Source organism: Cucurbita pepo, chromosome 4 (assembly GCF_057944985.1).
Source record: "Cucurbita pepo subsp. pepo isolate OVF chromosome 4, ASM5794498v1, whole genome shotgun sequence".
NCBI lineage: Eukaryota > Viridiplantae > Streptophyta > Magnoliopsida > Cucurbitales > Cucurbitaceae > Cucurbita > Cucurbita pepo.
This window is the reverse complement of record NC_141801.1, coordinates 1,791,815-1,818,344: the sequence shown is the minus strand read 5'-3', so window position 1 is coordinate 1,818,344 and position 26,530 is coordinate 1,791,815. Positions and strand designations below refer to the sequence as shown.

Sequence of the window (26,530 nt, the reverse complement as noted above, 5' to 3'; positions counted from 1 at the left end):
GTATCTTTTCCCTCGTGATGACGGTCGTCTCTTCGATCCCCTTCCTCTAAGGACCCAGAAAAAAAAAATTAAGTTTGAAATACAGTAGTGAAATCTTTACCTCTTCGTCACGGTTTACTGCGTTTATCGACGAAGAAAAACGAGCGATCAAAGAAAAAGACGGACTCAAAGAGAGCGAGAGGGGAAGATCTGAATCTAGAACGAGAGAGAGAGGACAAATAAGAACTTAGAGCGAGAGTGAGCATGAGAGAACCGAGACAAAGAAAAAACCATTAAACGACTGTCCGATGATGCTAACAAAAGGTTGGAAAACGTTGTTTTTAAAACAGAAATGTTAATTTATGATAAAAGCGATGTACCCAATGTGTATGAATGCGACATCCGAGTAAATTAGGGTATATGAATAAGAGCGATTCTGAAGATAGTATGACTAAGAAAAACTTAAAATAAGTGAAAATCACTGTCTGTACCAACAATGTACACATTCATTTTCAGTGGCTCGGTTAAGCAATTCTATGTTCAGTGACATTTTCAGAATTTTCGTGATATGCACGTGAGTGAGGGCATGCTGGAAGAACTCGTGTTGGTTTGTGAGATAGTTTTTTTAAGATGTAAAAAGTAGGACCATGTTATAGGAGAATGTCGGGTCAGAAAAACAAAATTTTAGGGCTAAATTTGTAATTAATTTGGAGGGCAAACAAGTAATTTAACATTCTACCTTCCACAAACTTTTTCGCAACTTTTCACACATTTTCCGAACGCTGGTTGCTCTGTCTCGCTACACTACGACAACTTTACTGATCGCTCGTGACAGCATCACTCCATCACCAACTCTCTGCTTCTCAGCACAATTTCTCCGCCATTGCCACTCCTTCCATTTCTTCAGAGTAAACAATTTTCTTATTTATTTCTCTACTGTTCCTCAGGGTTCTATCATTTTATAGCTCTAGGCCACGATCATGAAGCTAGATAGCCCAATATGATTCTGAGTGCTCTGTTTCACTTATTTGTATTCTGGGTATTGATCATTGACTCGTTTGTTTGTGGCATTTGAATGATGGGTTTCATTTATTGAAGATGGAGGGAGATAAAGATGCCTATTACGTCGTACGGAAAGGGGATGTTTTTGGATTTTACAGGAGTTTTAAGGAGCTCGAGGCTCAAGCTGGATCTCTGGTAAGCGTTTCCTGTTAGTATCATCTGAGTTTATCATCTGGTAAGAAATTTCATAAAACCAATGGGGATCATGTTTATTTCTTGGGGGTTTATCCTTTTGGTGAAATTATCCTGTTGGTTGCTTTGAAATTGTTGGTTTTAAAAGAGTTCTTAGGTGAGTTTGTGTGAGATCCCACTCGGTTGGGGAGGAGAACGAAACATTCTTTAAAAGGGCGAGGAAACCTCTCCCAGACACGTTTTAAAAACCTTGAGGGAAAACCCAAAGAGGACAATATCTACTAGCGGTGAGCATGGGCTGGTACGAATGGTATCAGAGCTAGATATCGGGCGATGTGCTAGCGAGAAGGCTGAGCCCCGAAGAGGGGTGAACACGAGGCGGTGTGCCAGCAAGAACGTTGGGCCCTAAAGGGGGTGGATTGAGGGGTCCCACATCGATTGGAGAAGGGAATGAATGTCAACGAGGATGTTGGGACCCAAAGGGGGGTGGATTGTGAGATCCCACATCGGTTGGGGAGGAGAGCAAAACATTATTTATAAGTGTGTGGAAACCTCTTCCTAGCAGATGTGTTTTAAAACCGTGTGGCTGACGGCGATACGTAACGGGCCAAAATAGACAATATCTGCTAGCGGTGGAATTTTACTGTTACATTCTTAGTTGTATTGGATCAGCCATTCTGTGGCCTAAGGATAAGCTTCTCAAATTTATTATGGCACCAAAACATGAGTTGAGTATCAAATCTAGGCTCCCTTTTGTCTGTGGATTGTTTGCCATGCTCCCAACTTCATGCTCCCAAATTGGCGACCGATACGAACTCGCTTCTCGATTTAACGTAAAGAGAAAAAGTAAAATAATCTTGAACTCGTTCACTTGCTTTCGAATATGGGGATGATGTTAGTGTTACTTATTCTCCATCTTACTAGATATTTGATCCTAATGCAACGATCTACAAAGGGTATCACTTATCTAAAGAATCCGAGCAGTACCTTGCATGGCATGGACTTCAAAGTGCAACTTACTCTATAAGTGCTGCTAACGTGACAAACGATCTATTTGGGAAACTACTTGCTTGTCCTTATGAGGTTGGTGACAATGCATTTTATGTTCTTAAATCATCAAATTGCTTTAACTATTCTGTTGATTGTAGATCAAGTGGACCTCTTATCTCGTGCATATTATACTTCTCTGTTTCTTATAACATTTAAACGTGAATAGTGACACTTCATTTTGATTTCCCGATATCGATGAACGAATTGTGTATTGAAACGACATAGAGGTTGGAGATGAAGATTCTGTTGGTGTTCATTACGCTTGATACATGTTTATATTTTTCAGCAACCATCTTCTACTAGAGGAAAAATGGCAGAAGAGTACCCCAAAGCTAAGCGACAACGAAACGTTGAGAATACCGAATCGGTAAGTTCGTTAATTTCTCAATAATGGTTGAAAATTTCCATTGTGCACTATGGTTATGGAATGGAAGGCATGTCCAGGATTCATGAGGCTGTTGTTTGTTATCTTTTACTACATTCATTTTGTGTTTTTCAGGGGTTTGTAGGTGTCGACTTGGTCTCAACCGATTCTCCGAAACAAGAAATTACTCGGGATCATGGCTCTGAAGCCGTACCTGCTTCTTCAAGCCGTGTAAGTGTGTTTGGCTGTCTCTTCAGTGGTTATTGATTGACTAAAAGTGCTTTTATGAAAATTGGTAGCGTAAGTGTTTGACTGTCTCGCTATCCCTCGTTCCTCTCTCCAATCGATGTGGGATCTCATAATTCACCTTTTTCGGGGCCCAGCGTCCTCTCTGACACTCGTTTCTCTCTCCAATCGATGTGGGATCTCACACATTCAATGGAAGAAACAATACACCAGAATATCGAACCATGAACGAAGAAAGACACGAGAGAAAAACATATTGGCTAGTGATTGTGAGGCCCAATTCTGGACTAGAGGGGACACCTCCACCAAAGACCTCAACCCTTCCATCCCTTAGGATAGATAGAGAGGCTTATGATACTAGCTGGGAAATCTTGCTTGCATGACCTATTTGTCATCTCCGTTCCACCTTGTGGACACGGTGAAAGTTCGAGTAGGGGTCGTTATAGGAATCAGTTGAATTCTAGTGTGAGGAAGACCACCTTCTTGAAATTAATGTGAAAGTTAGGATATTCTAACATATCATGTAAGATTTAACTTAATTTCCAATGGTTTAAATAATAAATTAAATAAATTTACTCTCAGGTCTATTTTCTTGAGTTTGATGGTGCCTCAAAGGGAAATCCTGGACTAGCAGGTGCTGGAGCTGTATTACGTGCGAACGATGGAACCACGGTAGGTAAACGGTTACTGTACACATATTTTTGAAGTGTTTTTTTGTGTTCTGCTGCTTGAATCAGGTTATTTGATAGATCTGTAGGTTGCAAGAAGGGGTTGGGATTGCTACAAATAATGTTGCTGAATATCGTGCTGTAATATTAGGACTGAAACATGCTCTAAAGAGTGGCTTTAAACACATTTCTGTGCGAGGAGACTCCAAGCTCGTTTGTATGCAGGTTTGTCACCTTTATTAACGTTTTATATATAGACAAGCGCACTAGCTGACATGCTTTGCTCTGCACAACCGTATTTAACACAAAGTTAAACAACCCAAGCCACCGCTAGCCGATATTGTCCTCTTTAGGGGTTTCCCTCAAGGGTTTAAAACGCGTTTGCTAGGGAGAGGTTTCCACACCCTTACAAAAAATGCTTCGTTCCCCTTTTCAACCGATGTGAGATCTCACATTCCACCCTCCTTCGGGGCCACATCCTCGCTGACACTTGTTCCCTTCTCCAATCAATGTGGAACTCCCCAATCCACCCCCATTTAGGGCCAGCGTCCTTGCTGGCACATCGCCTCATGTCCACCCCCTTCGGGGCTCAACCTTCTCGCTGACACATCGCTTGGTGTCTGGCTTAGATATCATTTGTAACGGCCCAATCCCACTGCTAGTAGATATTGTCCTCTTTGGCTTTCCCTTTCGGGCTTCCCCTCAAGGTTTTTAAAACGCGTCTTCTAGGGCCAGCGTCCTCGCTGGCACTTGTTCCCTTCTCCAATCAATGTAGGACTCCCCAATCCACCCCCGTTCAGGGCCAGCATCCTCGCTGTCCCTCGTTCCCTTCACCAATCAATGTGGGACCCCCCAATCCACCGCCCTTTGGGGGCCAGCGTCCTTGCTGGCACATCGCCTCGTGTCCACCCCTTTCGGGGCTCAGCCTTCTCGCTAGCACATCGCTCAGTGTCTGGCTCTGATACCATTTGTAACGGCCCAAGACCACCGTTAGTAGATATTGTCTTTTTTGGGCTTTCCTTTTCGGGCTTCTCCTCAAAGTTTTTAAAACGCGTCTTCTAGGGAGAGGTTTCCACACCCTTATAAAGAATGTTTTGTTCCCCTCTCCAACCGACGTGGGATCTCTTTCGACATTGAAGTTTTTGTTTCTATAAAAGAAAACATTTAGAATTGCAACATTTATACTCTAAGAAAATTGATGGAATATGAATACTCTAAGTGAACAACAAGACTTGATTTCCATGACATCTGTTAAATTTTCTGCCTTCTCTCCATCTTTCTCGTGTTCGAATTGGTCGTAAAATAAAACGCTGATTTTGTACGACAGGTTCAGGGTCTATGGAAGCTCAAAAACCAAAATATGGCTACTTTGTGTAAAGTGGCAAAGGATCTCAAGGATAAGTTTGTGTCATTTGAGATCAACCACATCCCCAGGGTACTTCTTTTATAAGTTCATTCTTTTAATCTTTTAAAGTATTGTTCTTTCACATCTGCTTTGGTTGACTGCATTTTTTTTCTCGCTCTTTGATGAGAAACTAAGCTTTTTATTAGAAAAATGAAAGAATATACAAGGATATAAAACGTATCAGCCCAAGCCCACCTCTAGCAGATATTGTCCTCTTTGAGCTTTCCCTTCCGGGCTTCCCCTCAAGATTTTAAAACGTGTCCACTAGGGAGAGGTTTCCACACCCTTATAAGAAATGCTTCGTTCCCCTCTCCAACGGATGTGGGATCTCACAATCCCACCCCCCTTGGGGGCTAGTGTCCTTGCTGGCACACCGCCTGGTGTCTGATTCTGATACCATTTGTAACATCCTAAGCTCACCACTAGCATATATTGTCCTTTTTGGACTTTCCCTTTTGGGCTTCCCCTCAAGGTTTTAAAACACGTCCACTAGGGAGAGGTTTCCACACCCTTATAAGAAATGTTTCGTTTCCCTCTCCAACCAGTGTGGGATCTCACAATCCACTCCCCTTGGGGGCCAGCGTCCTCGTTGGCACACCGCCCGTTATCTAGCTTTGATACCATTTCTAATAGCCTAAGTCTACCGCTAGCAGATATCGTTCTCTTTAGACTTTCCCTTCCAGGCTTCCCCTCAAGGTTTTAAAATGCGTCCATTAGGGAGAGGTTTCCACACCTTTATAAGGAATACTTCGTTCCCCTCTCCAACCAATGTGGAATCTCACATAACAAAAGAAGACACAACAAAAGGAACCAAATAAGAAAAGCTTATGCTAGAGCTAACAATGATAAACGACAATGTCTGTCAGAGTACTCTCTCTGGTTAGAGAGAAATTTTACTTGTCTTTTTCGTCTCGAGTCATCACCTCTTAGAGTTGATATGGTCAAATAACCTCTTAACCGTTGTGTCCAAATCCTTGATAAATTATAAACGTGAAAAAGATATTAAACGAAAAATAACACAACTCACAAGTACCATAGGTTAACGTCGTGCCATGATGCAGCATGTGAAAAAAGTATGTGGATTCAAACCTCGCCACGAGTTTTGTGACAATAAACGTTGTAGAATAAAGAAGGTTCCATTACGAGATTAGTCGAGGTCCATAGAAGCTAACCTACAACACTTACACAGCTCGTACTACACGGTTTTCGAAGTTTTTGGTATCTTTTTAGACATGGCAAATGAAGAAGCCTTCTTTGATGCTTAAACCTTTTTGATATTGTTCTGATTCTCTTCAAGAGTGTAAGCTATTCAATATTGATCATCTCATTCCTACTGATATTTCACTTGAAGGAACAAAATTCCGACGCCGACGCTCTAGCAAACCGTGCTATATATCTCCGAGGTAAGCAACGCCTTTCCCAAAGTTAAGCTTCATTTGCATTGTCTGGCTTGGTTCATGTAGCTTGGTTGAATTTTGCAGATGGCATTGTAGTAGAAGACTGCAAGCATAAATGAAGAACATACAATGAGCTGCCCAGCTGAAGTGCCTATTTTGAACCATTTGATGTTAAAAATGGCTGATTAGCATCACTAATTTTGGCTTACTGTGTCCACTGGGATACAACTTCAAGACTGTAAGCATCAAAAGCTTTATTACTATTTTGAGATATAAATTTTAACACGATTTCTCCTTTTGAATGCGACGAAGTGAGTTAGGTTGTCGGCAGAAATCCTCTTTCCTTAGTTTATGCTAATCAATTGAGTAGTTATAGGAGTTGCATTCAAGCTTCTATGGAGACGGAATGCTCGTAAGAGCAATAAGACAGTCACGGACAAACAGCCTATAACTTCTGAATTCGAGTGCCCAAAAGACCTACTGATCGACCACTACTGCCTACGATCCTGTAGCGTTAACAAGTTTTCGATGTTAGAGGCTAAAAATTGCAACACTTTTTCAAGTTTAAGGTTAAGATCGTAAAATTGCTATGCTTATTTCATTTGGTTTCTAACTTCATTAGGACTTTGAGCATTAATTATATTTTTTAGAAAAATGTTAACAGATATTATTCGCTTTGGTTTGTTATATATTGTTGTCAATTTCATGGTTTTAAAACGTTCTGGCTGAAGATGATTCGTAATGCGCTAAAGTGATGATATCTATTAGCTGTTGACTTGGGCTGCTACAGTTGGTATCAGAGCGAGTCATCAAACGGTGCGAGACACTGGTTGGAGTAGGGCTACACCCTCTCCATAGTAGGCGCGTTTCAAAATCATGAGGCTGACACTGATACATAACGGGCTAAAATGGACAATATTTGCTAACAGTGGGCTTGGGCGGTGTTCGGTGTGAGACACTGGTCGGAGTAGGGCTAGAAATCCTCTCCATAGATGCATTTTAAAACCGTGAGCTTAACGACGATACGTAATAAGTTAAAGCAGACAATATCTGCTCGTAATGGACTTGGAGGTTACAAATGATTTGATTAACCAATATTAATTAAAAAAAAAAATAAAAAAAAATTATAAAGTATATATTTTTTAAAATGACTTAGAAAAGGGCTGCGTGCGTGTAGGTGGATAAGCGGATAGAAATCCCAAACACTTCACCCGACGTAGAAACCTTCAAGAACATGGCTTCAATCTCCACCTTCCCCATATTTCACTCCATTTCTCGCCCTGCTACTGCAAATCCAACTCCATTTCCCGTTTTCAGATCTTCAATCTCTCTTCACACCTCCACCAACTTCGCCGCCTCCGCCGCCTCCTTCAGGCATTCGGCGGTTTATGGCCATAGGCAGCCACGCGGCCTGAAAAATCGGAGGGCGGTCGAAGGGGAGGCTTCTGTTCCAGAGCAAGAAGTTGAAGGAGAAGAGCCGCCGGCGGTCACCGTGTCTGTCTCGCCCTCTGATATGCTCACCATGTTCTTTCAGGTATATACTCTTTTTTTTTTTTTTTTTTTTTTTGTGTGTGTATCTGCGTGTTTTGCTGAAGATTGCGAGCGCATTTTGATTTGGTGGAACGAGAATTGTCATTTGCTTTAAACTTTTAGCTGCTTAATTCGAAGGAAAATTGAGTGGCCCTGTACCTAAGTAGTCAGATTAATTTTCAAGTTAAATTATGATCTTCACTATGTGTTCATCTTCAAAAGTAAATTTGGAAATCGTCCACGAACCAACCAATAAATCATCCAAAAGTTAACTATCAAAACACTCACAATCATATCAAAGAAATGCTCATCATAATCACGAAAACACTCTAACCTAGTGCACAAGCTTGTTGAGGATTGTTGGAAAAGGAGTCCCACATCGGTTAATTAAGAGGTTGATTATGAGTTTATAAGTAAAGAATACATCTCCAGGTATGAGGCCTTTTGGGGAAACCAAAAGTAAACTCACGAGACTTTATGCTCAAAGTGGACAATATCATACCATTACGAAGGATCGTGTCCTAACCAAGCTTAGCAACAAAATGTCCAATCTTCCTGATTTAAAGCATCCAACAAGATTAGAATAACCAATACTTGAAAAACAATCTAATCCATCTACAAGAATGAGTATGGATAGTTGCATATCTTTTTTAAAATTTGGAAACTTAGCTAATTATTTCAAGTATAGGGTTCAAAAAGTTCAAGGACTTGTTCACTTAATGGCAAAAATTGAATTTTCCCCTAATTCTTAAAGATTTAAGTTGTTTATGAACTGTGCCCATTCTAGGATTTGCAGCATTAAAACTTTGAATTGCTTGAGGCTTCTCTAATGGTTAACTTTCGTTTCTGAAGGCAGAGGGGACTCTAAATGAATCAGCTATTCCTTCTGTAACTGAGGCGTTGGAGGTACATTGTCTTATCATCCTAACACCTTCTATGTCTTGTTGCTTGGTTTTTGTTAGTCGAATGGCTTTGAAACGTAGTTTTTTCTTTTCTTTTTTTTACAATGGATGAGCTGCTTTCTGTTGATGAGTCTACAACTTCGATTAGACCGAAATAAGATCATGGTGCTCTCAATTTTTGATGACTTCCGAAATGAGATTTGCTCTTCTTTTATCTCTACGAATTTGTTGAAGCTTATAATTGTAGGAGCGAGTTTGAGATACAGTTTTGAGAGTAGAGCTTTGTAACAGCCCAAGCTTACCGCTAGCAGATATTGTTCTCTTTGGACTTTCTCTTCCGGGCTTCCCTTCAAGGTTTTTAAAACGCGTCTGCTAGGGAGAGGTTTTCACACTCTTATAAAGAATGATTCGTTCCCTTCCTCAACTGATGTGGGATCTCATAATCCACTCCCCTTTGGGGGCCAGCATCCCCGCTAGCACTCATTCCCTTCTCCAATTAATGTGGGACCCCCCAATCCACCCCCTTCGGGTCCCAGCGTCCTTGTTGGCACACCGCCTCGTGTCCACTCCCCTTCGGGGCTTAGCCTCCTCGCTAGTACATTGTCTGGTGTCTAGTTCTGATACCATTTGTAACGGTCCAAGCCCACCGCTAGGAGATATTGTCCTCTTTGGGCTTTCCCTTCCCTCAAGGTTTTTAAAACGCGGGAAAGGTTTCCACACCCTTTATAAAGAATGTTTTGTTCTCCTCGTTGGCACTCGTTCCTCTCTCCAATCGATGTGACATCTCACATTTTAGTTGATCAACTTTTAAGTACCTGAGTGTTTCCTCCCAAAGCATTTGTGATCTTAGAATTTTTAAAATTGCTTTTTGACAAGTTTGGGAAATGGCTTTTATTAGTTAAAAGCACTTTCCATCATTCTAAAAACGGTACCAAACTCACTCTTAATGGATTACATTTGGTGCTTTGGTAGCATGGTCACAGCCCTTGAAGCCGTTTGGTACTGTATTTTACCCGACTCGTCTTATATCTCTGCCAATTCGATCACCTCATCAAGTTAGATATTGCTATGCTATGCTATGCGTGTATATCTTTGTGTTCGCTACTTTGGTGAGATATCGAAAGCATTGAAATTTAGTATTATGTGCTGAAGCGAAAGGGAAGTTTTAAGTTAACTACAAATTTCTAGTTCTTTTGAAGATCTTGAAGTATGCTAAGAGAGCACAAATGATGTATTAGCTTCTTTTCGAATTCGGGTTTAGTTATTGTTTGATGTAAAATTGAAGTCTAAAATTGCATATTCTTACATGTTCTTCTGTAGCAAACTGAGGGTGCCACTGCATTAAAGGTTCAAGTTGTTGAGGGCATTGCATCTGTTGAGGTTTGTATGATCATTAGTTGTTAGCAACCGACCCGTATTCTACCAACTCGCCTAAACGTTTTTTCTTCTTCTCCTCTTGTTCTAGCTCACAAAGCAAATAACAATACAATCGACCGGAGTGGCCTCGAGCTTGATCGAAACCATACAAAGCGCAGGTTTCAAGTTACAAACGCTAAATCTGAGTTTCGAGGACAACGAAGAAGTTTTTGTTTAGGTACTCGTGATTGTGATTGTTAGAGTTGGAGAGGGAAAGAGAGAAAAAAATGGAGAGAGATAGGGATAATAGGAGGCTATTTAAGAGCTCCATTGATCATGTCATGGAAGGTTGGACTGCGGAGATTACATTCTTTGAAGTAAAATTTAAATGAGCCATTTGCTTTGAAACCAATAATGAGGTAAGGCCTCACATAGGAAAGAATCTTATATGGGACAAATAAAAAGTTAATTTTTTTTTTCTTTTGAAAAACTGAATAAAAGTATAAGGTTTATCTTTCATGATGTTGGATGATGAAAGTCTGACGTCGGCTAGGGAATGATCATAGGTATTGGTACGAGGCATTTTGGGGAAGCCCAAACAATATGAGAGCTTATGCTCAGAGAGTGGACAATATCATATGATTGTGGAGAGTTGTGTTAGTCAAATATGGTATCAGAGCCATGCCCTAAATCATCAAACATGGTATTAGAGCCATTAGACTTAGTCGTGTCAATAGATTGGTAAATCCTCAAATGTCGAACAAAGGAATCCAAAAGAAAAGGCGTCGAGCCTCCTCAAAGGTATAGTAAAAAAATGACTAAGACTCCAAAAGAAAAAGGAGTTGAGCCTCGATTAAGGGGAGACGTACTTTGTTTGAGGGAAGGTGTTGGATGATGAAAGTCTTGATCTCTCTTGTATTTTAGGATTGTACGTCTCGAGTTGAGAGACCTGATTTTAAAGTAAGTACCAAATTGGGTAAATCTTCTTTGCCCTTGGAATATTATTAAAAATATTAATTTGCGTTCCGTCCAAAGATTTTATCACTAAATTTAAGATTTTGTTTAAGGATTCGATTAATGTGATTGTAAGATACTTTCCCGTCATAATGCCTTAGAGTTAGATAAGTTATTTCCTATTTGAATGATTACGTAGTTTGGTGAAAATATTAAATCATGGATGTTTGGTGATGAAAATATATTGCAATTATGTCGACAAAATGTGCATACAGATAGAAATTAACATCGACAATAGAATCACTTCAAAACGTCATCATCGACACTAAAAAATATCATCAATTATTAATAATAAAAATTCTAAAAACATATTATTAGAAGAAAAAAACATTTATTTTATTTAATTAAAGGTAGAGCTTGAATTATTGATTTTCTTAGATAAGCTTCCTTATTTAAAATTAATATTTTGAGTTATTTGATGGACTAATTATGATTTTAATTTTGGAGATAAGTTTTAGCTTGATTGAGATTGAGACGTCTCCAATTATTGCATGGGAGGAATTCTTAAAAAAAAAAAAAAAAAAAAAAAAAAGCCGAGCACATAGCTCTGATACCATTTGTAATAGCCCGAGCACATCGCTAGTAGATATTGTTCGCGTTAACCCAATACATATTGTCATCAGTCTCACAATTTTAAAAACGTGTCTATTAAGGAAAAATTTCTACACTTTTATAAAGAATGTTTTGTTCTCCTTTCCTACTGATGTGGGATCTCACAATTTGGTAGTCCCACTTTACGGGAATAAAAAACTTTAATTAGTCAACCCTAAGCGAAACTCAATGAATAAGCCACTAGTTACCATCTAAACGTCGACAATTCGGTCTCTCGAGCTAACCCTAAAACGATTAAAAAATCCTTAAATTAGGGTTAATATTAAACTAACTAAAATTGGTGGGTCAATCCCTATTGGGCTGAAACCAGCTCAATTTTGGGATTGTATGAGCTGTTGGCCATTGAAGCTTTTGTATGGCCCTCTCCCTTTGCATCTAAACGTTGTTTAGAGGGTCCCTTTTGATACCCATTTCGCTCGAGTAATTCAACGTAGAACGTTCGATAATATATTTCTTAATTAGTTGACTAACATTCAGATTAGAGCTAGTTACGTGTTAATTACTCTCATTTTAGTTTAAGTTTTGGTCATTGGTGCGATTTTTAGACCATACAAAATCTCGAGGTATTTTTACAATTTCCAGGAGTGTTAAAAAAACCTAATGACCCAGAAAAAAACTCGATCAACCCAACTCAGTCCACTGATTATGAACTTATTTGAGTTGGATTGGGTTCAAACAGATGAAACGTTAGTTGGTTTCGAGATTTCTTTAAAATTAGATTGGATTGAGTTGAACTAATTTGAATTTATTATTAATCCAAACAATTCAAACCGACTCAACTCAAAAAATTTATGATTGGATCAGATGAAGTTCATTATTTTATAAATGTTATCTGGGTTGAAAAATTTACAACTCGGGCAATTGAATTAATTCTAAAACATGTTTAAACCCGACCCGACCCGACCCAACCCAACAATATGAAGCTATTTGTAGCGGCCTCCTTGAATAATTTCCCCCGAACCGAGCGAGACACGAAAAACATACCAAATGAGACAAGGGGTACCCTACCATTTTCTTTGGTTTCCTCTTCCATGTAGAATAAAATGCAATGTTGCCTTTCTCCCCCATACAACACACCCCACCCATCTCTCCCACACTAGCCCTCCCTTCTCATTGTCTCATCTTTATTCATTTTCTATATATATTAATCATAAATTATAATTTCTCCATTTCATTTCAATTTTCTTTCTAGAACCATTTTAAAAGGTTTATTTCATTTTTTAAAATATTTTACCCGTCATGCTAAACGTATCTATTAGTTAAAAACAAATTATTCAATGAGACCGCTACACTAAGATTATTTCCTTAAAATTTTCGAATTTCACTAAGATTATTTCCTTAAAATTTTCGAATTTAAATCTTACAACTTACGGTAAGACAAAACTATCCGCCTCGTTATGACAATTTTCTCGAATACTGTATTATACATTTTCTATTCTTAAGAAATTATGAATATTATTATATGGAACGCGCCAATAATTATTTAAAATTAATTTTTATGACATGAAAATTAGGTTTAAAAATTTTAAAATTTTAAGTTAATTTTAAAAGATTATATACATGTTTTAGAACGGTTTTGAACACATATCGGTCTTAAAGTTCTTTTCAGATTTCTTTTTCTTTTATGTTTTTTTTTTTAACTTTAAGATCAAACAAATTCTCCCGTTTGATCATGTTAGAGGACTCAATCTCTTAACCGATGTTTTCGTCAAAATCATATGAAACTCCCGTTCTCAACCCATGACCAATATGAGCTCAAGGTTTCTTTCGTAACTCCCGAAACTCCTTCGTAGTGGCTCCGTTCCATGCCTCATTTCATAGAGAACCTCAAAGTGGCTCTGTTTCATTATATTCCATCCATATCACAATTCCATTCATTTAATATTCCTGTGATGTCATTGAGATAAGAGATGTCGTTTCAGTTAGTTCATTCTACCAATTTTATACTTCAAATAATATTGCAAATTTTGAAATTTATTATATATATATATATAGAAAAACTAAATTTTTTAATTAATATAGATTCGGTTTGTCGGGTTTTTTTTTTTAATTATTTTAAAAAAATTATACTTATTCACGGTACATCTTATGTTAATTTTTAAAATTTCATAAAACTCGATCAGTGAATCACTAACCCCGTTACGAAAACGTTAAATATTCTTAATTTTTTTAAAGGTTGGGTAAGATTTTAAAGGTTGGGTAAGGTTATAACTTTGTTTTCGGGTTAGTCGGGTCAACCCAACCCAAATCGAAACAAAAATCTAATTCAACCTAATTTTTATGATTTGGATTCAGTAGTTTGAGTTGATTAGATTATCGAGTCATATGAACTATCGTAAATTTTGTTGATAGAATAAAATGCTAGAACCAATGTATGATGATGTAGTTGAGTTTCACAAGTCCTTTCATTGATTTACTATAATTTATCATCAAAGTTCAACTGTTGATCAAATATTTAAATGTGTCAAATAAAGATTTTTTTTTTTTTTTTAACATTTTAGTTATATTGAACTGTTGAAGCTGACCGAACGAATAATGTTTAAAATATAGTTTAATATTTCATTGTTTCTCGGCTCTTACATCGTTTTAGTTATAAAATTATATAAAAATAAATAAAAATAGAGAATTAAATTTGGATATGAAGCATGTCTACGAAAATATATTTATACAAATTCCAAACCCCATTTATACATATTTTGGAGTTTGGTTCTATTAAACGAGCACGACTCTCCACAATAGTACCAATGAAGCATAAGGCTTTGTTTGGGCTTCCGGAGAAGGCTCGTACCAATGAAGTTATATTTCCCCTTATAAACAGATGATCATTCCTAAATTAGGGAGACGGGACTTTCATCATCCAAAAGGTTCATCAATTAAAATAAAATTAAAAAAAAAAAAAAACCCTTAAAAGGGTTAAAAATAATAAAATAAACCCGCTAAAATTATTCCACATGGGTTGCAATCCGTTGGATTTAGAATTTTCCGCATCCAACGGTGTAAAATTGCTGGGTAGATATAATCATTTCTCCAAGAGAGAAGAAAAAAAAAAAAAAATGGAATTTGTGCATTTTGGTGGTGGTTGGTTCATTTGAGAGCGGCGGTGAGTGAGCGGAAAACCACCTCTTCACAAGGGATAGTGAGGCCCATGTGGTGGTGGAAACCGAATTCCTCCTCGGCAAGGCGGAGGAGGCACTGAAAATCGGGGTGAGTCAAGAGCGAAATCGGGACGACATATCGGCTCCGATTCTCACCGACGTAGACGGCGAAATGTCCCTTGGGAACATCGTCAAATCCAGCCGCGGCGGCGGCGGCGGCGGCGGCCTCTTGCTTCCGCCCTAGGCTGGAGCAGCGCTTCACAATCTGCTTGAGCGCCGCCGTGTGAATCGCCGGTTTTCGAATGGCCATTTGGAAAATTTCGGTTCCGATTTGGAAAGAAATTGGGTATTTATTGAGAGAGCACGGATGTTGTACTGAGAGAGAAGAGAAGGTGGGAGCCATGGCCATAGGGTGCAGTCGCCATTGTTGGGCCTCCAAATGACAAATCAGGGCCCTCTGCCTTCGGTGGCTCTCTGTTTTTTTTTTTTTTTTTTTTTTTTTTTTTTTTTTTTTTTTTTTTTTTTTTCTTTGCTTGTTCTTGAAGAACCTGTTTGTTTGATTTGATGTGTTAATGTAATTTGGAATTTGTGGGTTCTTTGATTTCAATCAAATGGATATTTATCCAAAAACGTTTTTTGTTTTTTTTCTTCATCATCTTGTTTGTATAGATAATAAGTGCGGTTTCATTTATAGTCTTTATTAATTTAATGATCATATCCAACTTGGATTATACGGTGATTTCTTTATTTGGTTCCCGAATTATGAACTCACCTGTATTTGTTGGGCTACTCCTCAGATCTACATCAAGTGTGTCTAGAGATTCGATTTTATCCGTCTCGAACAGTAAAACGAGGAATGAGTGATGGAATGGGAAATTTCTGACCTCGTAGTCATCTAGCTTAATATAAATATATTTTCAACACAAATATTTTTATTTTTGGCCCTATTAAAAAAAATTTAATTAGTTATTTTTTTAAACTGTAATATTTAAAATAAAAATTATGTGGGTAAATATAATTTTGTTTAAATTTATTAGGATTTTTTTAAAAAAATTATAATAAAAATTATATTAAAAAATGAAAATTTTAAAATAACTATTTTTTAAAAGAAGTAAAAATTTACTATAGGTAAGTTGATCCCTGCAAATTTTTTGTCCGAAATTTCCTCCCGGATTCCTATAAAAATAAATTGAGAATTTTGCAGGGACGAGAAATGAAATAGGTGGCAAAGATAGGGATGGAGAAGGCTTCTTCATCCCCGTCATTCCCTTGTGGACATCCGTATTAGTGCAACTGGTAATCGTTTTTTGCCTCATGATGCTCGTTAAGAACGTGTGGATATGAACATACGATGCATTGAAATGAAATGGATACATAGAATATATAAGTATGATCTATACATTAAGAGAGATACTCACACCGACGTTACACTTTGATCTATACATTACAATACTTAAGTCAATATTTAAACTCTATTGCACTGGTATTTATAGAGTTCCTCATCGTCTCACAAAGAATTTGTACGTAAAGTAACAATGGAAACAACGGAAACAACGCTAGAGACTACAAATGCCTCATCTATCGAGTTGGATGAATTTTTCTCTCTCTTTTGACTCTCGAGTTTCGTCTCCTCAGCTTAGTAAGCTTCACGAGCCCTTCAATAGGCATTGACAAATGGACGGTTCACGTACGTCTTCACTAGAGTACAGTATTAGTTTCCAATATGCAACGAAATCTCAAGGTCGTTCCAAATCTTAATTCCTCTCTCTGAACTATACGTTTCCTTAGCTCAACTAACATAAAACATATTATAGTCAATCCTGACGTCAAATAAAATAATTATTATTATTATTGTGAATTTATTCCGTTAAAAAAGATATTGGAAAAAAAAATTATTTGAATAAATAAATAAATAAATATATTTATTTTAAATGTGAAAAATAAGAAAAACAGCATGGAGGGTGTGTGAAATTGACGTCATAAAAGGAAATTATTATTTATAATTTTGTCATTACATATATTTTTAGAATGACATTAATGACTGAAATTATTTAAAATATACATTTAATGAAAACTTTATAATAAATAGTTAGAGAAAAATAGAACAAATTAATATATACTTTTTCATTGGTTTGTCTAAAAGAAAACAACTTCACACCAAAAATTATCACCAACAGTATTTTATATTAATGTTTTTGTAGCAAATGTGACAAAAAGACGAAATAAATTAATGAAATAAATGTCAATCAACCCGTGTTGTGTTCTATTTCCGCTCTCGTTTAAATTGAAAAAAAAATTAGTTACATAGGCTGATTACGAGCGTATACGGGTTCGGTTGGATTAGGTTGAGAGATTTTTTTTTGGACTAACTCGAGAGTTTGGATTGGTTAGGTTGGTGACCCGAATAACTAAAACAAAATCCGTAACCCAACCATTGAGCTCAGTTACGTCGTCCAGTTGTTCATATTTCTTTTAATTATTTCACATACATGCCCACCTCCCTCTCTAGGAGTTCCTCATAGGAAACTAAATTAGGTTTAGCTGGCACAAAATTATTTGAATAAATGGTGGGTGTCGTCTGTACGGGGAATGGAGAAGGGAGTGATATTGTCCACTTTGAGCATAAGCTCTCATGGCTTTTCAGCGGTTACTAATCTAGTATACGTATAGTATGCCTCCTTCGCCACTCCATCAGTGGGTTGACTTTGTCCTAGAAGCTACAGCTTCCGCCTCTGCGGCTTCACTATCGCTCATGACTGGTATATGGATCTCTTTATTTATGTAGTGGTCAGCCTGATAGAAGCTTGGCCAGAAGCGACTAGTCGTTTCCCGAATGTCTCTTGATTTATGGTCTAGTCTGATTTCCAATGCCTCCTTCCTTGCCACTAACGGAGAGTAAGCAAGTGACCTTGCTTGCATTCGTCAAAGGGTAGCTTTCGCGCCGTTCCTGCCTGCTTCAATTGATGTGAATGAGAGTGTCTTCAAATCCTATTTAGTCTTTTTCTCTCTGTCATTGAAACAAGAAGTTTTGTCTCCGTTTTCTTTTCGGATTCCGAGGATGAGTCGGCCGATCCTAACATCATTGATGAGGAGCCGAATGAGGAAGCCTCCTCCTCAGATAAAGATGTCTCCGATGCGACTCTCCCCAAAAAGCCTCGTACCAATGAAAATGTATTCTTTACTTATAAACCCATATGATAATTTCCTAAATTAGCACATGTGGGACTCCCTCCAAACAATGCTCAACAGATGGGACTAAGGACGGGATAATACTCCTTGTTCCACCTCACCCCACTAGCAGATATTGTCCACTTCGGCCCGTTACGTATTGCCGTCAGTCTTACGGTTTTTAAAACGCGTCTGCTAGGGAAAGATTTTCACACCCTTATAAAAAAATGTTTCATTCCCATCTCCAACTGACGTTGAATCTCACAATCCACTCCCCTTCGGAGCCCAGCGTAGCACTCGTTGCCCTCTCCAATCAAGGTGGGATCTCACATAGCCAGTCTACTCGAGTTTTAAAAAGGAGATTGATTGATTAGACAAAGATGTGTTTCCCTTCCCATGTTCTATCATGTTACCAAGGGAGGCACCACAAAAAGAAAGTGATAGCCCTAAATTGACTTCAAAATACACATTCATACGTTAACCAAGATTTGTGGCGTAACTAATGGAAGGATTGAGCATGACTACACATTTTGAGGGCCCCAACACCTCTTGGAGTATAGCCATCATTTTTCCCTTGTTGATAGGGATGCCAAAAGTTCTTGTTCGAAATCTGGTTCGGATATTAAATTTTCATCTACGTATCATAATTTTGTTCATGGATTTGATATCAACATAAGAAGTGAATCGACATTTTAATTATACAGTTAAAAAAAGTATAACTAAGACTTCTAGATTTACCGTGTTTCAATGATGTATTAGGTTACTCCCACGTTGGTTGGAGAGGGGAACAAAACATTCCTTGTAAGGGTATGAAATCTCATCACAGCAGACACGTTTTAAAATTGTGAAGCAGATCTTGCCTTTAGATATTTGATTTACCAGGTAATCTAGGACCGTACTTTCCTTAGGTTGATATTTTAGATCTAAAGGTCTTGTTATTCAAAACCTCGAACAACCCAAGCCCTTTTCCCTTATCCATCTCCCCAAAGGCCCAAACCTCAAAAGCTCATTCTTCCCAAACATAGAGTACATGTGCCCCAAAGGTTCTACCTTACCTATTCCACGTTCATTTGTAGTACAATATAAAGATCTATGAGATCTCCCGTGGGTTGGAGAGGAGAACGAAACATTTTTTTTATAAGGGTGTGGAAACCTCTCACTAGTAGATGCATTTTAAAACTGTGAGGCTGATAGCGATAAATAACGGGCCAAAGCGGACAATATCTACTAGCAGTAGGTTTGAGCTATTACACATGGTATCAGAGTTAGACACTGGGTGGTGTGCTAGCGAGGACGCTAGGCTCCCAAAGAGGGTGGATTGTGAGATCCCACATCGGTTGAAGTGGAGAATGAAACATTTCTTATAAGGGTGTGGAAACGTCTCACTAGGAGAATCAAACCTTCCTTATAAGAGTGTGGAAACCTCTCCCTAGTAGATGCGTTTTAAAATCGTGAGGCTGACGAAGATATGTAATGGGTCAAAGCAGACACCTCTTCCTAGTAGATGCATTTTAAAATCGTGAGGTTGATGACGATACGTAATGGGTCAAAGCGGACAATATCTACTAGCAGTGCTTGACATTTCTTATAAGGGTGTGGAAACCTCTCCATAGTAGACGCGTTTTAAAACTGTGAGGCTAACGACGATATATAACGGGTCAAAACGGACAAAAGCTGATAATATCTACTAACAGCGAGCTTGAGCTGTTACCGATCTAGTCATAAATTTGTGAAGAAATGAAGTATGTTTCAATTTTCAATTTTCTCTGTATGTTCAAGCTGATAAATGGAGACTGAGTTGATTCCAGACTGGACTTCCTAAAAGGAATCCCACTTTCAAATGAAGTTAGAGAAAAGTCATGGCTGTGTATTTAGAGTCATTTATGGATAGCACATGCTTTGTCTTTCTAACTTATCTCAATAACATGGTTCTCATTGAAAGGTGTTCAATCTCAGCTACCATTGCTTGGTGAACAACCTTGCATGGATCCCACTTAAATCTACGGTAGAGTATTAGTGTGATACCCGAGTAAAGAAAAGGTACATGAATGAACCAAGACCGCATTCAAATGCAAGTGATCTTGAGGATAGAATGCTTGAGAAAGACTTAAAAGAACTGAAGCACCTACCTATACAAACAAGGTGCACTTTCCTTTTTGGTGGCTCAGTCGTAAGAACTCCAATTAAGAGTACTTCAGTTGGAGCAATTCTACTGTGAGATCCTACATCTGTTGGGGAGGAGAACGAAGAATGGGAAGCCCAAAAGGGATAGCCCAAAGATGACAATATCTGTTAGTGGTGACCTCATGAGAATTTTCCTAGGAAAGCATATGAGTAAGGAATAAGCATGATGAAACGACCTAAGTTGGTCTGTGGGGATAGTCTTCATTCTTAGAAATGAGAAACCATGTCGAAGGAGAATTCCGGGGTCATCAGAATCCGGATTCCAAATCCTAATCCTAAGTATGGAGCGGATAATCTAATATCAGTCTAGCTTCATAGTAAGACATTCTCAATACTTTGTTAATCACAATAATTAGTCTCTTAATTAGAAATTTTGTAGCCTTTGTCATAGGGACCTTTCAACCAACAAATTCTTGACTAGAAAGAAGTATGAACACTAAACAACAGATTGAATTCAAAGAATCAAGTTCTCATTCAAAAATGTTAAGACTATACATTGTATGCTATTCTAATCATTGTCCTCTGCTATCTACTTTTGTAAATCAATTCCTCAACACTGTATGAGACTGAGGAAAGTTTCTTCGCTGCAAGGAATTGTGATGCCACCCATTGGATGTTCATATCCAAATTCTTCTTCTGCTTGGCTCAACAAATCTTGAAATGAAGGTTGATTCAAGTAATCTAATGGGATGACAAAACGCTTCTTTTGTACCTCACTAACATAAACAGTAAAGTACCCCTTTGGAACATCGACAGCCTTCGGAGATGCTCGATTTCCTGTCGACGAAGAACGTTGAAGGCTTTGTCTGGCATGAACAATCCTTGGTAAACGGAAACCCATGTTGTAATATGTTTCAAAAAGAAATATGAGGAAATTTCTTTTGAGAATTGGAATGTGGAAAGACTTTGTTGTTTGTGAGTCCATATAAGAAGAGCTTTATATAGATGAGAGGCTTAAGTTTATCATAGATAGAGATAAGGTAGGGAGATGAACTTCAATTCTAGAGAGACATTAGCTCATGAGCTATCACATGGTGTGTGTTCCAAGCCATTATGAGAATTTGAAATATTTGGTCATTCTGTATACCTTGTGCAGTAACATCATGGCCTACTTGTGTCTACAGATAACACTTTTGATATCAGAATGGACACACCAGAGGTACTCAAGCCCTTGTCGTCCATTTGGTGAAACAAACTTTTAAATGCATTTAATAGCAATGTGGAAGGGTTCCAGCTAAGGAACTATGTTGGTTGTTAGTATAAACAGAGAACTCAGAAAAATTAGGACATTCCCATGTCAAGAACCTAGGTGACTGCAAAGCGATGAAAAATGTTTGGTTTCACTGAAATGTCAGAGGTTTATTTGTTGTTAAGACTTTGTATTGTTGTATGTTGTTAAGGGTCGTATGGATGGATGTTCTTGAAAGGAACTGATATGAACCGAGATATCTCAATCATACGATATGTACTTCAAGGAAGATGGATTTCATTTATTCTTAGATGGTCACTGATCTTGGGTGGATGATAATTTAAAGTTATGGTATTTTAAGAATTTTTGTTTACTTTAAAGTTCATTTACCTAGTGACTAATTGTGGTCATAAAGTAAGTTAGCACTCTTGAAATGACTCATGAAAGGTCAAGGATTTTCATTTTGAGACTATATAAACTCATGTATGTTATCTTTGTAAGGTAGATATGAGATCCCACATTGGTTGGAGAGGAGAACGAAGCATTGTTTATGAGGGTGTGGAAACCTCTCCCTACCAGACGTGTTTCAAAACCTTGAGGGGAAGCCCGGAAGGGAAAGCCTAAAGAGGACAATATTTGCTAGCAGTGGACTTGGGCTGTTACAAATGGTATCAAAGCTAGACATTGGGCAGTGTGCCAGCAAGGACGCTGGGCTCCAAAGGGGGTGGATTATGAGATCCCACATCGGTTGGAGAGGAAAACGAAGCATTGCTTATAAGGGTGTGGAAACCTCTCCCTACTAGACGCGTTTTAAAAACCTTAAGGGGAAGCCCGGAAGGGAAAGCCCAAGGAGGACAATATCTGCTAGTGGTGGACTTGAGTTGTTACAAATGGTATCAGAGCCAGACACGGGGCGGTGTGCCAGCAAGGACGCTGGGCCCCAAGGGGGGTGGATTATGAGATCCCACATCGGTTCAAGAGAAGAACGAAGCATTGATTATAAGAGCATTTGTGATTTCCGTTAACCAAGGGCTAAGTTTCTTTGTAATTCTATGTAGTTTAGATTGCATGTTTAGAATCATCCAAGCTTGACATGGTTAATTTTGTTTGTGGAGTGATTCAAATCTCAAACAAGTGTTCTTTCCGAAGTTTGTTCGCTTTTGAAATTGTAATATTTACATCATACTCTCCCTGTTTGAAGTATAGTGTGTGCCAATTCTAATTTTTCCACGTTGAAAAGAAGTAGCCGGTTAGATGCTTCGCTTTGTTCATGAAAAGAACTATGAACAATGTAGAACAACTTCAAGTAGGTTAGTGGGATGACAAAACGCTTCTTAGCACTGAAGATAGAGTGGGAAGTACCCTTTTGTACATCACCAACAAATCTTGAAATGAAGGTTGGTAAAGTACTCATGGCCTACTTGTGTGTCCAAAGAAGATGAAGATATGATAAGGGTATAAAATCACATAATGTGTATAAATAGATGACCAATAAATGGTCAAGAAGTCCACAAGAATGTGGGTAAGCTAATGTTGGTGCCACTGCAGGAGGAACAGTGGAAACGAATCATCACATGGGTATGTTCTCAAAGTGGTTGATAATGAATTGGTAGGGTATGTTCTCAAAATATTAGAGTCATTTATGGATAGCACATGGTTTGTTTTTCTAACTTATCATCAATAACATGGTTTTCATTGAAAGGTGTTCAATTTCACCTACCATGGCTTGGTGAACAACCTTGCATGGATCCCACTTAAATTTGTGGTAGATTTATGATTATTAGTGTGATACCCGAGTAAAGGAAGCATACATGAATAAACTGAGACCACATTCAAATTCAAGTGATCTTGAGGATAGGATGTTTGAGAAAAACTTAAAAGAATTAAACATGAATGAACTGAGACCACATTCAAATTCTAAGTGATCTTGAGGATAGGATGTTTGAGAAAAACTTAAAAGAATTAAACATGAATGAACTGAGACCACATTCAAATTCTAAGTGATCTTGAGGATAGGATGTTTGAGAAAAACTTAAAAGAATTAAACATGAATGAACTGAGACCACATTCAAATTCAAGTGATCTTGAGGATAGGATGTTTGAGAAAAACTTAAAAGAATTAAACATGAATGAACTGAGACCACATTCAAATTCAAGTGATCTTGAGGATAGGATGTTTGAGAAAAACTTAAAAGAATTAAACATGAATGAACTGAGACCACATTCAAATTCAAGTGATCTTGAGGATAGGATGTTTGAGAAAAACTTAAAAGAATTAAACATGAATGAACTGAGACCACATTCAAATTCAAGTGATCTTGAGGATAGGATGTTTGAGAAAAACTTAAAAGAATTAAACATGAATGAACTGAGACCACATTCAAATTCAAGTGATCTTGAGGATAGGATGTTTGAGAAAAACTTAAAAGAATTAAACATGAATGAACTGAGACCACATTCAAATTCAAGTGATCTTGAGGATAGGATGTTTGAGAAAAACTTAAAAGAATTAAACATGAATGAACTGAGACCACATTCAAATTCAAGTGATCTTGAGGATAGGATGTTTGAGAAAAACTTAAAAGAATTAAAGTCACTACCGGTACGTGCACCTTCCTTTTTAGCAGCTCAGTTATAAGAACTCCCAAAATTATGAGTACTTTACTTGGAGCAATCCTATGTTGGGTGACCTCGTGGGAATTTTCCTATGAAACATATGAGTAAGGAATAAGCATGATGAAACGACCCGTATTGGTCTGTGGGGATAGTCTTCACTCTTAGAAACAAGAAACCATGTCCTAGGAGAATTCAGGGTCATCAGAATCCGGATTCCAAATCCTAATCCGAAGTATGGAGCGGATAATCTAATATCAGTCTAGCTTCATGGTAAGCCATTCTCAACCACAATAATTAGTCTCTTAATTAGAAATTTGGTAGCCTTTGTCATAGGGACCTTCAACCAACAAATTCTTAACTAGAAAGAAGTATAAACACTAAACAACAGATTGAATTCAAAGAATCAAGTTCTCATTCAAAAATGTAAAGACTATACATTGTATGCTATTCTAATCATTGTCCTCTACTATCTACTTTTGTAAATCAATCCCTCAACTCTGTGTGAGACTGAGGAAAGTTTCTTCACTGCAAGGAATTGTGATGCCACCCATTGGATGTTCATATCCAAATTCTTCTTCTGCTTGGCTCAATAAATCTTGAAATGAAGGTTGGTTCAGGCAAGACAGTGGGACGACGAATCGCTTCTTTTGTACCTCGCCAACATAAACTGTAAAGTACCCCTTTGGAACATCTACGCCCTTTGGAGATGCTCCATTTCCTCTTGATGTAGATCGTTGAAGACTTTTCTTAGCATGAACAATACCAGGCAACCGAAAACCCATGGCGTTTCTAAGCTGAAAATTTCTTTTGATAATTGGAATGTGGAGAATGAGTTGATTTTGAGCTCAACTGCATGATCTTTATATAGGAAGATGAGATTCAATGGTTAAGAGATATGAGTCATTAGCAATCACATGGATTTGTCTTCCAAGACATTATGGGGATATCATATTCATGTGATCAATGGCCATATTGTATACTTTAGGCACAAACTTCATGGCCTACCTTTGTCTCTAGATGACAAACAGCTAAGAAACTTTGTTGGTTGTTGGTGTTAGTAGAGAATTCAGAAAATTCTTAGGCAGGGATAATGAGGTGCAGCTGAAATTTAGAGGTGCCAAGAATGTGAAATAGTATAGGATAGAAATAGAAGAGGCGTCCCATGATTGGCATTTGTTTTTTTGGATGAAGAATCCAACATTCATAACAAGATATTGATGTATTCTAACGTTGGAGTTTCATAACAAGCAAACCTTGAACTACAGAGTGTGAGTGTTTTCTATAAAAGAGTTGCGTTCAACAAAGTGAACCAGCTGGTTCAGTCTTCCAATCGTTCATGGTGGAAGGTGTCCAATCTTAGACACCATTGCATGGATCGCACTTAAATTTCTGGGAGATTTATGAGTATTAGTGTGACACTCGATTAAAGGAGGGGTATATGAACGAACTGAGACCACATCTGAATAAGAGTGATTCTGAGGATAGGATTCTTGAGAAAGATTTCAAATATTTTAAGTCATTGCCTATACCAACAAGGTGCACCTTCCTTTTAGTGGCTCAATGATAGGAACTCCAGAGTTAAACGTGCTTTGTTTGAAGCAATCTTATGTTGGGTGGCATCCTCGGAATCTTTTTAAGAAGAATGCGAGTGAGGACAAAGCATTTTGAAAGAACCCGTGTTGGTCTATGGGATAATCATCACTCTTTGAAGCGAAAAGTAAGTAACATGACTATGTCACTGCATCGGTTAATTTAGGAAATGATCATGGGTTTATAATCAAGGAATATTATCTCCATTGGTGTGAGGCCTTTTGGGGAAGCCCAGAGCAAAGCCACGAGAGCTTATGCTCAAAGTGGATAGTATCACACCATTGTGGAGAGTCCTATTCATCTAACAGTCACAAGGGTAGTCGTCATTCAAGTTCAAGTTGTTAAATCATCTAGTTTCAATAATGTAAAGAATTATGAACACTAAAGAATAGTTTCAACCAATCAAGTTTTCTCATTTCAAAAAGGTTTACATTGTGTACTATTCTGATCCTTTTTCTGTACAATCTATCTAGAATAGATGTTAATCTCTCTACTTCATGACTCATTCAAACTTCGAGTGAGATTGAGGAAAGCGTCTTCACTGCAAGGAATTGTGATGCCGCCCATTGGATGTTCATATCCGAATTCTTCTTCTGCTTGACTCAACAAATCTTGAAATGAAGGTTGGTTCAAGAAAGACAGTGGGATGACAAAACGCTGCTTTTCTACCTCACCAACATAAACGGTGAAGTACCCTTTTGGAACATCCACAGCCTTCGGAGATGCTCCATTTCCTGTCGATGAAGAACGTTGAAGGCTTTGTCTGGCATGAACAATCCTTGGTAAACGGAAACCCATGTTGTAATATGTTTCAAAAAGAAATATGAGGAAATTTCTTTTGAGAATTGGAATGTGGAAAGACTCTTGTTGTTTGTGAATCCATATAAGAAGAGCTTTATATAGATGAGAGGCTTAAGTTTCTCAAAGATAGAGATAAGGTAGGGAGATGAACTTCAATTCTAGAGAAACAT

General features: G+C 37.9%; 5 protein-coding genes and 1 pseudogene across 6 annotated transcripts; 2 read left to right on the top strand and 4 right to left on the bottom strand.

Moving 5' to 3' along the window:
• The first annotated feature begins 737 nt into the window (after positions 1-737).
• On the top strand, positions 738-6,931 carry LOC111792488 (Polynucleotidyl transferase, ribonuclease H-like superfamily protein). Of its 2 annotated transcripts, XR_015420802.1 has the most exons (11): positions 738-887; positions 1,078-1,176; positions 2,098-2,256; positions 2,510-2,590; positions 2,723-2,818; positions 3,416-3,505; positions 3,583-3,726; positions 4,829-4,936; positions 6,258-6,309; positions 6,388-6,541; positions 6,674-6,931. XR_015420802.1 is itself a non-coding variant. In XM_023673994.2 (10 exons), the coding sequence occupies exons 2-10, from the start codon at positions 1,078-1,080 to the stop codon at positions 6,420-6,422; spliced, it is 864 nt and encodes a 287-aa protein (XP_023529762.2). In that variant the 5' UTR covers positions 738-887; the 3' UTR covers positions 6,423-6,610. The 2 variants fall into 2 exon arrangements, 1 of the variants encoding a protein (XP_023529762.2); XM_023673994.2 differs by lacking the exon at positions 6,674-6,931 and having other exon boundaries at positions 6,388-6,610.
• A 528-nt stretch (positions 6,932-7,459) lies between these two features.
• LOC111792515 (uncharacterized) lies at positions 7,460-10,506 on the top strand. Its single transcript, XM_023674032.2, has 4 exons — positions 7,460-7,837; positions 8,686-8,739; positions 10,056-10,115; positions 10,201-10,506. Exons 1-4 carry the CDS (start codon positions 7,538-7,540, stop codon positions 10,327-10,329), a joined length of 543 nt encoding a protein of 180 aa, XP_023529800.1. The 5' UTR covers positions 7,460-7,537; the 3' UTR covers positions 10,330-10,506.
• Positions 10,507-14,309: 3,803 nt separating this feature from the next.
• LOC111792529 (protein SMALL AUXIN UP-REGULATED RNA 51 pseudogene) lies at positions 14,310-15,356 on the bottom strand (annotated as a pseudogene).
• A 5,256-nt stretch (positions 15,357-20,612) lies between these two features.
• On the bottom strand, positions 20,613-21,181 carry LOC147792768 (auxin-induced protein 15A-like). Its single transcript, XM_087122875.1, has one exon. It carries the CDS (start codon positions 21,087-21,089, stop codon positions 20,715-20,717), a length of 375 nt encoding a protein of 124 aa, XP_086979001.1. The 5' UTR covers positions 21,090-21,181; the 3' UTR covers positions 20,613-20,714.
• Positions 21,182-24,292: 3,111 nt separating this feature from the next.
• LOC147792767 (auxin-induced protein 15A-like) lies at positions 24,293-24,858 on the bottom strand. The gene has a single exon (XM_087122867.1). The coding sequence runs from the start codon at positions 24,749-24,751 to the stop codon at positions 24,461-24,463; it is 291 nt and encodes a 96-aa protein (XP_086978993.1). The 5' UTR covers positions 24,752-24,858; the 3' UTR covers positions 24,293-24,460.
• A 1,099-nt stretch (positions 24,859-25,957) lies between these two features.
• Positions 25,958-26,512, bottom strand: LOC147792766 (auxin-induced protein 15A-like). The gene has a single exon (XM_087123205.1). The coding sequence runs from the start codon at positions 26,355-26,357 to the stop codon at positions 26,055-26,057; it is 303 nt and encodes a 100-aa protein (XP_086979331.1). The 5' UTR covers positions 26,358-26,512; the 3' UTR covers positions 25,958-26,054.
• Positions 26,513-26,530: the final 18 nt, after the last annotated feature.